The sequence below is a fragment of the Colobus angolensis genome, unplaced genomic scaffold (genome assembly GCF_000951035.1).
Source record: "Colobus angolensis palliatus isolate OR3802 unplaced genomic scaffold, Cang.pa_1.0 Scaffold9, whole genome shotgun sequence".
Taxonomy (NCBI): domain Eukaryota; kingdom Metazoa; phylum Chordata; class Mammalia; order Primates; family Cercopithecidae; genus Colobus; species Colobus angolensis.
Window position 1 is genome coordinate 8,204,191 of NW_012122931.1, and position 13,865 is coordinate 8,218,055.

Genomic DNA, 13,865 nt, shown 5'->3' on the forward strand with positions numbered 1-13,865 from the left:
TATTGGTCAGAAGGCTACTCCCTCCCACTTGAGAAGCGAGCTCTCGAGACTGTCCTACAAATGGCTTGCACTTCAGGCAGGCCCTGAAACCTACATGCTAAGGTGGAGGGGATCCTCATGCCAGGTCCCCATGGCAGCCACATTCTGAAGGGTAATTCTCCCAACATCAGGGGACAGGAAGGACATGACTTGCCCATCCCTACATCACACAGACACCTTATCCACCCACTGACACTGAACTGGCTCAGCCCGAAGGGGCCCTGGAGGAGGAGCAGGCCCTTGTTCTGAAGCAGTAGGGCTGCCGAGGCTTCTAGAAGAGCAGGGCAGGAGGATGACCTTCAGAGCTGATCAGACCCTGGGACGCAGGGGCTGCTACAGCCTTTCTGGAGGGCCGCCTCCTTAGGGAGCAGAAACTGTGTTCTATGATCCAAACTCAGATCTGGCCAGCAACAAAATCAGTAGCTGGCAAGTTCCTTGTCCCCGGAGGTGTGTGGAGCCTCCGCTGGCAAAGAGGAGGCTGGTTATGGCGTGCCCAAGGATCTCCCTGCTATACCAGTCCAACACTGCCACTTGGTCCCTGTGGCCTGGAATCATGACCCAGAAGGACCCCCAGAAAAACTCTGGGAAAACCTGGGCTGCAGCTCCCCTTTTGCTTTCTGCCTCAGACTGAGCGCGACCTCCTGACCTCATCCCACGGCCTCGGCCACCTGCTCTGTTGGGCCCTCCGACCCACAATCCTGACTGGCGCAGCCTCTCCCCTGAGTACAGGGTCCCCTCGTGAGGCCTAGTCAGGAAAGTGGGGACCACCCTTCACTAAGAGCAATGCTGGCAGAGAGTGGCCCCCTCTCCCCCTGCCACAGCGTGCACTGCCCCTGCATGCCCGCGCGCACCTTCCCACAGTTTTTACTGTTGTTCTGAACTGCTTGTCCTTGGCAGCAAAATTCAGCATGATGTGATAATGCCAAAAGTTTTATGGAAATACCTTTCCTTTGTGAAGTAATATAAAAAATTGTTTGGATGGAATACGAGCCGGGGAGGACTGGAGGAGCATTTCTTCTTAAACACTTCCTTTGTCATTCTATAAAGACTCCTGACCCAACTGTTTCAACTCTAAAAATTCCTAAGGAAAAGCTTTTCTCCCTCCCTGCCCACCTCAGGCCATCTCCATTTCCTATCAGAACACAAAGTATGGAGTTCCCTTGGGGCCTCCTTTGCACCCAGCCCTGGCTAAGTGTCAAGTACGCATCCTCATTCAATCCTCAGAGCCGTTCTGTGCGGCAGGCGTCATTTTTATTCTCATTTTACAGATGACGATACAGTGGCTGGGAGAGGTTAAGTCACTTGTCTGAGATCACACAGCTAGTTAGTTATAAAGCTGAGCCTCAAAGGCAGGCCTGATGCATGGCCTCTCACCACCCATGGAGACGGGTCCACCTCCCAAGCGTTTCTGCTCCAGATGTCTCCCAGAGAGGGTTTTGCTGAAAGCCCTGAGCAAAGTATGGACACAGGTAGAATGGCCTCCTCCCAGACACACTCTCACTGCCTTCTCTCTTGCAGGAAACTGTGCCCACTACCAGAAGGGAGGCTGGTGGTATAATGCCTGTGCCCACTCCAACCTCAACGGGGTCTGGTACCGCGGGGGCCATTACCGGAGCCGCTACCAGGACGGAGTCTACTGGGCTGAGTTCCGAGGAGGCTCTTACTCACTCAAGAAAGTGGTGATGATGATCCGACCGAACCCCAACACCTTCCACTAAGCCAGCTCCCCCTCCTGACCTCTCATGGCCATTGCCAGGAGCCCACCCTGGTCACACTGGCCACAGCACAAAGAACAACTCCTCACCAGTTCATCCTGAGGCTGGGAGGACTGGGATGCTGGATTCTGTTTTCCGAAGTCACTGCAGCAGATGATGGAACTGAATCGATACAGTGTTTTCTGTCCCTCCTACTTTCCTTCACACCAGACAGCCCCTCATGTCTCCAGGACAGGACAGGACTACAGACAACTCTTTCTTTAAATAAATTAAGTCTCTACAATAAAAACACAACTGCAAAATACCTTCATAATATACATGTGTATGAGCCTCCCTTGTGCACATATGTGTATACCACATATATATGCATTTAGATATACATCACATGTGATATATCTAGATCCATATATAGGGTTGCCTTACATACCTAAATACACATACATTCAGTTCTCAGATGTTGAAGCTGTCACCAGCAGCTTTGCTCTTAGGAGAACAGCATTTCATTAGTGTTGCATTACTTGAGTCTAAGGGTAGATCACAGACTGTGTGGCTCAACTGAAAGGATCACCCTTGGCATCCGTGTGCCTGGATTCTTCCAGGATGTCTACAATGCTAACCTCTCACATAGAGGTTCCCAGCTTCTTCTCTTAAGAACCCCTTTTGGTACCTAATCAAATTTCAAACTCCTTCCCGCTCCATTTTCATACTTTTCCCCATTCTCAGGACTTTTCACCATCCATCACCCACTTATCCTTTATTTGACACCATTCATTAAGTGCCTTCTGTGTGTCAGTCCCTGGCCACTCACCGCAGTTCAAGGCCCCCTTTCCGCTCTGTTGTACTCCTCGCCTATCTACTCCTTGCCTTTTCTGTCACATGGCCCCTTCTTTCCAGGCAAGATTCCTCAGCTTCTGAGCAGGAAACACTCTGGGCTCCAGGTTTCTGGTTGGGAAGGGAAGGCCAGGCCAAAAGCTCCACCGGTCACACAGATAATGTACTCGCAGTTTTGTATCTTCCATTCATACTTTAGCCTACATGTCACTTTAGTCTTCACACAAATAATAACCTATCTGGCCAGGAGATAATCGGTTGAACAGAAGTCATCAGATCATCAGAGCCCCCGGCTGGCTACAGACCAGAGGTTCCACGCTCTCAGGCTGACTAGAGTCCGCATCTCATCTCCAAACTACACTTCCCTGGAGAACAAGTGCCACAAAAATGAAAATGGGCCACTTCTCAGGAGTTGCTGAATAATCAGGGGTCACTGGACCCCTCGGTTGATGCACTGCGGCATGGTGGCTTTCTGAGTCCTGTTGGCCACGAAGTGTCAGCCTCAGCACTCCCAAGACTATTGCCAAGGAGGGGCAAGGGATGAGTCAAGAAGGTGAGACCCTTCCCGGTGGGCACATGGGCCAGGCTGTGTGAGATGTTGGATGTTTGGTACTGTCCATGTCTGGGTGTGTGCCTATTACCTCAGCATTTCTCACAAAGTGTACCATGTAGCATGTTTTGTGTATATAAAAGGGAGGGATTTTAAAAAAATATATTCCCAGATTATCCTTGTAATGACACGAATCTGCAATAAAAGCCATCAGTGCTATCTGGATGTATCTACACTCTGTGTTACTGTTTTAGAATGCCTTCTGGGGGTCTCCCATATCAGAGCCTCTTTAAGTAAAACCAGGAGGAGATTTGGCACCAGGACACACACCAGAATCATTTAAATCACACTCACCCTATCTCTGGTTACCACTATACCCTCAGCCTCCCGAGTAGGTAGGACCATAGTAGTACCACAATAGTACTTCAGCCAAGATGGCTCTCTGGAGGTCCACTTCCTCACATCCAGCTGTGTCCTGGATTTCTCCACCGGATGTCCTCCAAGCACCTTACAGGCAGTGCACTTAATGCCTGACACACCTTTCTTCTAGGTCTGGTCCCTTTTCACCAAATGGCACCAGGTACTCAATTGCTCAGATCAAAAACAAGGACCTCTCCCTTCCCCTGCGAAGCACAATCCATCCCTCCACGCCAAGCTATCTTGCCTGCCTTAGCATAGGGTCTCATCTCCTCTCCCTTCAACTACTGCACCAGGCTCCAGACCAGGACTCTCCATCTCCCTCATTCCAATCCAACTTCCACACTAGCCGCTAGAACTGTTTCCTTGTAAAACAAATCTGTGGGTTGGGAATTGGTTCTAGGCATGACAGGAAATCCCAAAAGTTAAAGGAAAAGACTAAAAGATACAACTTTTTTCAGAACTCCAATTTTCTGCTTTCCAAGAAACAAAACAAAAAATAAAACATGACCAAGATTAAAAGGCAAATATTGAACAAGAGAAAAGTATTTGAAACATATATAGCAAATACAGAATATTCATGCTATGCTAAAACCTCTTTCAAATCAAGAAAGATGCAAACCCTGTAACAGAAAACTTGGCAAAGTACATGTACACAGGAGAAGACTCACAAATGGCCGGTAAACAAGATGTCAACCTCAGTAGTAATCAGAGAGGTGCTATAAGTGAAGGACAAACCATGACGTGTTGCCTCTCAGATTGGCAAAGATGAAAAAAATGCCAGTATCCATGTTGACAAGGGAATGGACAGATGTGTGCACTATGGATGGACGTATAAATTGACTCCATATTGTTGAAGAGTAATTTGCCAGTGTATATAGCAAAACTGTAAATGCACTTATACCCGGGGCCCCAGCAATCCTTCTACCTAATGACCAAGTGACATAACCGTATGATAGCTTTTTCTAGTAAAGCTGCAGTTAGAGATGCACTGATATGCACTGAAGCCTACCATGTGCTTAGAAACAGGCGTGTGTGGCCAGACACGGTGGCTCACGCCTGTAATCCCAGCACTTTGGGGGGCCGAGGCGAGTGGATCACGAGGTCAGGAGATCGAGACCATCCTGGCTAACACAGTGAAACCCCATCTCTACTAGAAATACAAAAAATTAGCCGGGTGTGATGGCGGGCGCCTGTAGTGCCAGCTACTGGGGAGGCTGAGGCAGGAGAATGGCGTGAACCCGGGAGGCGGAGCTCACAGTGAGCCAAAATCGCACCACTGCACTCCAGCCTGGGAGACAGCAAGACTGTGTCTCAAAAAAAAAAAAAAAAAGAAAGAAAAAGAAACAGGCACATGCACGTGCACGTGTGTGTGTGTGCGCGCGTGCATGTGTGCATGTGTGTGTTTTACGTCACCTTCACAGAAGCTCTGTGAAGGAGGGATCATTATTCTCACTTTACAAAAGAGGCAAAAATGAGGCTTGAGGTCAGGCTGCTGGTAAGAATGCCCCGGTAGCAATTAATCCAGAAGGTGCTGGGTGTCAGGCACCAAGTAAGAGTTCTCAACTCCCTTCTCCTAAGCCCCTAGTCAGTTGTTGGGATCACAGTGGAATCTGAATGCTATTTGAGGAAAATATCTTAATCTTGGCCCAGGCTATCATCACCCCTCCACACACATCTGGAGTGCAGCGAGTGGGACATAGGGAACAAGAGCAAAGGAAAACAAGGCCCAACTTTACTGGTCACTGGTCTTGGCTCCAAAACTCCAAATAGAGAGCTCTGGAAAGCCATGTAGGACACTGCAGAGCCATCCTTTTTCTAAACTATTTAGGATCAAATGAAAGCAGGTCATGATACCAGCTATTTCTCCCAAACCCCATCTCAATACCCAAGCCTGAATCTTAATCAAACCACACCCAGGCTACACAGAAGGAGAGGAAGGAATAAGCTCATCAGAGATGTGGAGAAAATGAAAGGTGGGGGTCAGCTTACTAAGCTGGTGGCATGGAAGAAGAGCATGGGGCAGGAGGGCTCTGTCCAAGCACCCTAGCCTGGGTACCCAGTGAACTGCTCTACCTGCCAGCAAAGACAGCCAGTCAGCATCCTGGGGACTTGCCAACCAGACCATCCTTTCCTATCCCATCAGTGACCTTTTAAGGCCTACAATCACAGGAGTCCTACTATTACTAAGTTCTCCATGTGGCTGCATTGCATTTGCAGACCCAGAAGGAAGTCAATAAAGCCCAGACTTTCTCCTGCCCCAGGCAAACCCCTGCATCCCAGTTTTAGCCAATACCTTGGTCTCTTGGGGGACAAGGGGCACCCACCTGCTGGGCTTGTGTGGGGAACAGGGCCAGAAGACAGTGATGTTTTCTGAGCAAGCGACACTGAACAAGACCCTCTCCCCCAAATCTTGCCAATTTGAGCAAGACTGAAAGAGAAACCTTCGAATTACTGAAAACAATGGTAATGGGAGTGTACCATGCTCACAGTTCACAGACACTCTTACGGGGTTCAAGGTGTCCTCTCTGATTTTCCAAGACCCCCCTGTCTGTTTCACACAGACTTGTCAAGACTCTGATTATAGTAAGAGAAACTCACATGACCAGATTAAGTCAAAAATGGAAGCTTTTAAGTGTAACAACATGTTTAAAAGGTGCTCTTTCTGCCTCAATTTTATCTGAGACTTCAAAGGCTAAGGACAAGATAAAAGCTGCAAGATCATCCCTGCAAAGGGCATGGCCCCGCACTGGCTCTCCAGCATTAGCTGATGGCTTCCCTGACGCTGTGTGAGAAGTACAGAAAGAAGGTCCTGGGGAGGGGAGAATGAGCTGTCCTTCACGTGTTCCCACCACCACAAGGAAGGTGGGTGTTTTCACCCACCTTCAGTCAGGTGAGAGGGACTTCAAGGGACCATTCCCACAGCCTGGCATGGGACGGCATAAGCACTCCTGTCTGACTCAGGCCCAGGAACACAAAGAGCAGTGGGAAGAGCGGCCCGCGTTGAGAGCACAAGGCCAGCCCACCGAGGCACAAATTCAGGCTTCCTAGGACCAGAGGGCTGCCTGGATGGTGGGGGTGGGGGCAGGGCAGGAAGTACAGGAGCCAGGAAGGGAGCTATACATTACTCCATCAAAGGAGCTGAGTCAGAGGTGCCCAGGAGGGAAATTCTGAAGCAGCAGCAGCCAAGAGGGAGAAAGGCAGCACTGGGTTGCTTGCACGAGCATCTAGCAAACCCACAGGGCATGAGCTCTGAGTTACCAACAGCTATGAAAGATGGACCTTTCTCTCTCCTTTCTTCCTCTCCTGTTTCCACCGGCCAGAAACTTCAGTGAACACGTTGGGGAGGCAGCGGGACTGGCCAGGATCCAGTGAAGAAGCTGACTGTGTGTCAGCCAGGTGCTGTGGCTCATGCCTCCCAGAACTTTGGGAGGTTGAGGTGGGAAGACTGCTTGAGCCCAGGAGTTTGAAACCAGCCTAGGCAACATGCGAGAACTCTGCCTCTACCATAATTAATTAATTAATTAATTTAAAAATTAGCTTGGCATGATGGCATGTACCTGTGGTCCCAGTTACTCGGGAAACTGAGGTGGGAGGCTCACTTCAGCCCAGGAGGCAGAGGTTGTAGTGAGCCAAGATCATGCCACCATACTCCAGGCCTGGGCAAAAAAAACAGACCCTGTCTCAAAACAAACAAACAAACAAGCTGACCATCTGTCTTCCCCCACTCCAGACCTCCACAGCTGGTCAGCTTTAGGAGTCCAGACTTGCAATTCCTACACTGGACTGTTGGGAATGAGGAATTGTTACAATGGATTGGGCTGTTTCATGCCTAGCACCTGAAAGACCAAAGGACCTGCTAAGTTCTCAGCTTTGACTGGGAAAAGAAAAATCCACAGAGTAGGCTCAAAAGGACATGGGGAAAAATGAGGTTGGTTTGTTCTTACACCTGATTGAGTCCAGCTCATTTAATAAGCTGGTTACATAAGGACACGAGGTATCTCCCCAAGTCCACGGGCAGGGACACAGCTGGGCCTCACAAGGGCCAGGAACTAGAAATTGCCTGGAAAGCCTTCAAGATGCAAGGCAGCAACTTTCTCAGCTCCTCTCCCTTGCTCTTTGCTTTCCCCTTTCCTGCAGGGTCTCTTTCTCTGCTTCTCATCAAGCACCCATCTGTGGACTATTCTCTGCAGTTGTCCCGGTGCATGGCACCAGATGGCATTTTTCAGTTCACATCCTCCTGATCTGAGTGCCAGCACATCTACGTTCCAATGCTGGCTCCCAGATAGAGGATCCAATCGGCCCAGTTCGGGCTGAGTGCCCACCCTAACTCTATGGGCTCTGACCATGGAGCAGAGTTAGGTGGTGCTGGCGTGCAGTGCCAAGGGAGAAGCAGGGGAAGTAGGTTCCCAAAGAAGGAGGGGTCACAGGCTGTGTCTCTATCCAAAAAGGTGTCTAGACTACACTCCAGATGTTATTGGTCCCCATCCTCTCCAGGACCATAATTTGCCAGCCAGACATTACTCATCAGATGGGATCCTATTCCCCAGCCCCTCCTGCTGCTGACCCCTGCACTATCCCAGAAATCACATCCAGCCCTTCTAGGGCCAGGTGGCTAACTAACATGACACCTGGCCGTGCCCAGATGGGCTTCTTCCTGGGTATGCTGCCCTTCCTGGATATGCTGTGTTTCTCAATAGGGATACGGGGGCAACAGGGTTCTCACTGATAGAGTCTTCTTAGCTGTATTTTCATGTGGATAGCACTAATACTAGCCATCATCTATAGGGTGCTTTCCATGTGCCAGGCAGTATGCATGGCTCTTTAAATTCTCACAACAACTCTGTGAGGTGGATTCTATAATTATTCTCTCTTCAACATAATAGAAAACTTACATCAAAGAGGTAAGTGAGCTGCCCAAGTGCATGTAGCCTGACACTCAGAATGTAAACTCAACTCAGTCTGATTCCTGAGTTCCTGCCTCTACAGCATCGATCACTACACCCACGGAGGAAGTGAGATCACACTACAGCTCCTATGTCACTCCATATCACTCAGTAATACATCTGAGAATCACGGTGATATGGAGCCTCCTGCCCACAGCAGTGGATATGTCAGGTGGCCAGCCAGCCTGCCTGTGCAGCAGCAGCAGCTTGATATCAGAAGGTCCCTAGATGTCAGAAAGCCTGTCCATAGCTGTCTGCCTAATTTATCTCAAACAATGGATGTGGAGTAACAAGGGGCAGTGCTGGAGAACGTTCTGCAGCTCCTTGGGCTACCAATCCTTTGCCAGGCTGCAGCTCTTTTTCTTCTTGCCATCTGTCCTACAGCCTACAGACTCATCAGCCCCCTGCTTTGCTACTCCAAACATCCTACTTGTGGATGCTCTGGCAGTCACCAGATGACCAAATCTATCTGGTTCAAACCCTGGTCCTCATCATCTGGTAACTCGGTTCCAGTAGTGGTGGCTCATCTCCCATATCCATGCCTCCAGGCCTGGCGCTTGCTTACAGGTCTCTCTCAGACCTGAGTCAGGCCTGAACCAGCCCTAGTCTAGGATTCTGCCTCTGTGGACATGTTTCAATACCAGCCAACCCTGAGACATTCAAGTATCCCTGTCTCTCCTGAATGGCCATCCTGGGCCAGCTCAGCCCACACTGGGAGCCCAGACACAGACAACCTCTCCCATCTGCACGGCATTCCCACAGCGCTGCCACATGCGGCACCTCCTAGGTGGGTGGGCCATCTGCCTGTCCCATGCTGTGCTTGCTGATGGTCATAATATTAACAAATCCAGCTCCATGGGCTGCTCAAGGGATGTTCCCTTCCCCACTGCTACAGCACATCCTGAAGCTGAAGGGCATCTCACAGTACCAGGAGAGGGCTTCTTGGATGAGGAAAGACAGGCCACATTTGCCCTGAGCCTCAGCAGAGCTGGGAATGGCCCAGAGCCTAGAAGGATAGTTAATGTGGAGGGAGTGGAATTAGAATTCCCTTCTGGGGCCATGTGATGACAGAGGCCTACGCCCTAGTCATCTCAACAAGGGAAAAGGATTAAAAGAAGCACACAGCCTTTTCCAAGCCTGGAATGTTGACCAATGCCCAGGCAAGTGTGCAGGGGATGGATTTAGGTCAGCCTCCTCTCCACAGGAACCCAACAGCAAGGCAGTCTTTCTTCATCAATCAGGGCAGTGCAGGCCTGTGCTGGGGACACAGGGAGAGGGAATAAGGACAGATATTCAGGAAGCAGAGGCAAGGGCAGAGTGTGGCTGATCAGGGGGCTGGGAGGCCTGAAGGCCTGGCTGCCTAATTTAGAGCCTAAGAGAATTGGTGGGCAGAGAAATGTATATATATGTATTTTTAAAAAGGCATCTTGTGCCTATCATTTTAGCATAAATAAAACATGGTAGGTAATATCTAGTGTTGGTGAGAGTGGAAAAAATAGGCATACTCATATCCTGTTTGTAGAAATATAACTGCAAGCATTTCAGAGGCCATTCCAGCAGCAGGCACTGTAAAGTTGCAGAGTTTTTGCCCCAGCAATTCCACTTCCAGCACTCAGTGTTTCAGAACTACTCTAACAGGAGGGTAAAAACACACAGATAAGGATGCTCCCCACTGCACTACAGGCTGAGCATCCCTTATCCAAAATGCTTCGGACCAGAAATGTTACAGATTTCATATTTTTTCAGATTTTGGAATATATGCATCATACTTACCTGTTGAGCAAACCTAATCTGAAAATCTGAAATCCAAAATATTCCAATGAGGCTTTTCTTTGAGCATCATGCTGACTCTCAAAATGTTTTAGATTTTGGATTTTCAGATTAGGGATATTCAACTTGTATATGTAAAAGTGAAAAACTAGAAACAGTCTAAATATTTGTCAATTGGGACACAGCTAGACAAATAAGCACTCATCCAGGCGATATCCAACATGTTGCCCATACATCTGTGGGTGCCAAAGAGCTACCAGAAAGAACAGGGGAGTTCTAGATTTGCTGCCACTGTACAGTATCTATGACAGTTCATATGTGCAAACAACACATATAAAATGTTCCTACTTTGGTTAGAAAGCACAATATCATATGTGCCCCTCCACAGGCACGTCTTTTTGTATTCGTGGATCAGAATGTCTGGAAGAACACACACCCATGGCAAACACTGGCTCCCTCTGGCAAGTGGGAGAAGAAGAATGGCACATTCACTTTTTACTTTATAAACTTCTTTTCCATGTGAATAATTTTTACGACAAGCAATGTATTACTTTTGTAATTTTTAAGTTTTTAAAAGAATGAGGGGGCACCAAATGCCTTTCTGGATGGTCACAAAAAAGGATATATCCTTGTTTCCCTTGAGCACTCAGCAGCCCACTGTACACTCCATCAGGGAACACAGGCTTCCTAAGGGCAACCTTCCAGGCCCTCTGAGACCCTAATCAGTCATTCCCAGGCACCCATCTTCCTTACAGAACTGCAAGAATTCATCACCTCTCAAAGCAGGAACCACACTCTCTAGCCTATCATATCCCCCCACCTCAAAACTAGCTTTCAAGAGGAGTCCAGTACATCCTGCTGCCCTAGAGGCCAATGTTACAGTCCTTTATGTGTTGAGTTTTACAGCTGATTTTGTCCCAAAACAGACTGGTCAACCAAACAATAAATGTGGGGTAGTGATAAAGGTTGTGCAATGTGCTCATTATCCATTGCTGTGTGACAAATTATTCTAAAACTAAGCCCCTTATAATAAACATTTATTATCTTGCAGTTTCTGTGGGTTGGGAATTTGGGCATGTCTTAGCTAGGTGTCTCTGGCTCAAGGTCTCTGATGAGACTTCAGTCAAGCTGTTGGCTGGGGCTGCAGTCTCATCTGAAGGCTCACCTTTTAATCAGAATCTTCTTCCAAACTCCCTCATGTGGTCGTTGGCAGGTCTCAATCCCATGCCACACGGGCCTCTCCACAAGACTGCCAAACACAGAGCAGCTGGATTCCTCCAGGATGAATGATCCAAAAGAGAGCAAGAAAGGGCAAGCACTCAACATAAAAGGGATAGTCTTTAATGATCTAATCTTGGAAGGGACATCCCATTATTTCTGTCGTATTTGTTAGAAGCAAATCACTATGTTCTGTCTATACTTAAGGAGAAGAGATTATACAAGGATATGAATACTAGAGAACAGAAATCATTGGGGGCCATCTGAAAAGCTGTCTACTACATGAAATCTTTAGGTTCTCAGGGCTATTGTCCTAACTATTCCTCTCTGCAGCAATGCAAGGAGACATCCCAATGGCCCCAGGTTGGTCCTGTGGTTGCAGAAGCTCCCCAGTCTTTCCCTTCCACCAGCCCTTTTCTTTATTAGGGCCAGCCCAGGTACAAGGGGACAGTAAGAATGTGTCAGTAGAAGACCAGTGTCCACTCAGTCCACTCTGTCCCCACCCATGAGTCAATGTGCTTCTCCAGGACCTCCCACCAGGAAGTCTCCCTGTTCCACACAGGAGGAGTCCCTAGAGGTGCTTTCCTTCTCAGCTGTGGTTTTTCCCAGAGGTTAAAGGCCTGTTCTGGGGAACATAGGGCATATTCTGAGGTTAGCGGTTGGGGTACTGGAGTCAGACCTGGGTACAAGCACTGATCTCACCATTTACTAGTGTGTAAACTTTAACATGAATCTTGTTCATATTTTGCAGCTAGCAAATAAGTGAAACCAATGTCTCCCTCAAAGGAAGGAGTGTTGGGAGGACTGAATGAGATAACGCAGTACAATCACATAGCAAGACAGTGAACGTGAGCTTTTGTAATTATTGCTAGTGTTAGTTTCTAACTCGAAATCCAAAAAACTAAAGGAAGTCAAAGAGGAATAGTCATCCTAATGAGTATAAAGACTCCTACCATGAAAGCACTTTTCTTGCACAAAATGGGCTCATGCTCATACCTCGTTTTGTAGAGAAGGACAAAACTTCTTGACTCAGAGAAAAGCTGACTGCAGATCCTCCCTTTGTCCCAGAAGGGACAAATGGGACAAGATTCTCCTGCTCTGGGCAGCAAAGCATGCAGGAAACAAGCCTTTCCACCTAGTGCTCCTTTCTTGAACCCCACATGTTTTCCTTCCACTGTTTATTTCCATGGAGACGGAGATATTAAAAGGAGGAAGCATAAGTTAAGGCTGGGTGGAACCCCAGCAGTAAGCATGAGATCTTGAGTTAAACTTGGTATCCGCCTGGGATATGATGTTGGGTAAGTCATGAGTCAAGCTGTGTTTTTTTCTTCATTCATAAAATGGGGGTTTTAATAACATCCACTGGCCTTTTGTAAGAAATGAGAAAGACTACAGAGTCCCAGAAAAAGTGTGAATTTTAAGGTAACAAATCCTAAGATTGCAAAAGTAAAGGCAATCTCTTCCCTTCTGGAAGGGAGAGATTTGAAACAAAATGTAGCTAACCACTCTTCAAAATCATGGAAATAGCTTCCTTCATTTTGGATGGGGTAGTGTCTTCGAGATCATTCTGTTGACTGGGAAGTATGTTTGAGCCTGGGGTCAAGGGAAGCTTTTCCTTGTTTGCTGGATCCCAGAGAGGGTTGAATGCCTACATCTAGGGAAGGGGAGATTTGTTCAAAGGCTTCCTGGGCTGGGGTGGGGAGGGCAGCAAGTTGGCCCCTGTAGCATGTGGCCTTTGGGGCAGAGTAGAAAAAGGAATATGGCCTATGGCTCCTACAGCTCCATGGGCAGGCAGACCAGAATCCAGCCTTTGCTTTGCTTCGTGGTCTGACAGATACCTCCTCTTCCAGCTAAGGCAGGAGCCTGGTTCCACACAGGTCCAACTGGGAAAGGCAGGAGGGGACCAGTGGGAGGGCTCAGAAGTTTGGGGCCAGGCTGCTGGCTGAGGCTCAAGCAACAACCAGGATGGACCTGTGGAACAAATGCGTGCTCCTTGGGAACCGTGGAAACATGGGGTGGGGAAATGAAAAAAAGGCTGGATTTCCTGCATGCGGAATGGAATTTTTTCAGTTGGGCACTAAAAGCTGGCCAACCTGGGGACAGCCAGTTAACATTATTGCTAATCCTGACAAGGGAAATACTGCACCTTGGTCCTAGGGTGGCGGCCCCCATCAAGGGGGCAACGGCCACCACTCAGATCCCTGTTCTGGGAAGCAGCAGCTCTGCCACATCCTTGGCTTGATCCCACCCATGCTTGTTCTTTCCTCTCTGCTTTAAGGGGGCCCACAGTTGAAATGCACAAATGGATTCTCAAAACCAGAGTACAAGGACATGCTATGTGTCTTCATCAGGTATAAGGGATCTACTCACTGACAACTG

The 13,865-nt window shown here is 48.4% G+C and overlaps 2 protein-coding genes across 8 annotated transcripts in view; one reads left to right on the forward strand and one right to left on the reverse strand.

The window, feature by feature from the left end:
- The window catches only part of ANGPTL2 (angiopoietin-like 2), a 35,586-nt gene extending 32,216 nt beyond the window's left edge, over nt 1–3,370 (forward strand). The window contains exon 5 of the mRNA XM_011931360.1: nt 1,558–3,370. Within this exon, the coding sequence (XP_011786750.1) occupies nt 1,558–1,757 (200 nt within the window). The 3' untranslated portion in view covers nt 1,758–3,370. The remainder of the gene's footprint in view (nt 1–1,557) is intronic.
- The window catches only part of RALGPS1 (Ral GEF with PH domain and SH3 binding motif 1), a 261,883-nt gene that overhangs the window by 136,967 nt on the left and 111,051 nt on the right, over nt 1–13,865 (reverse strand). The window lies entirely within an intron of this gene.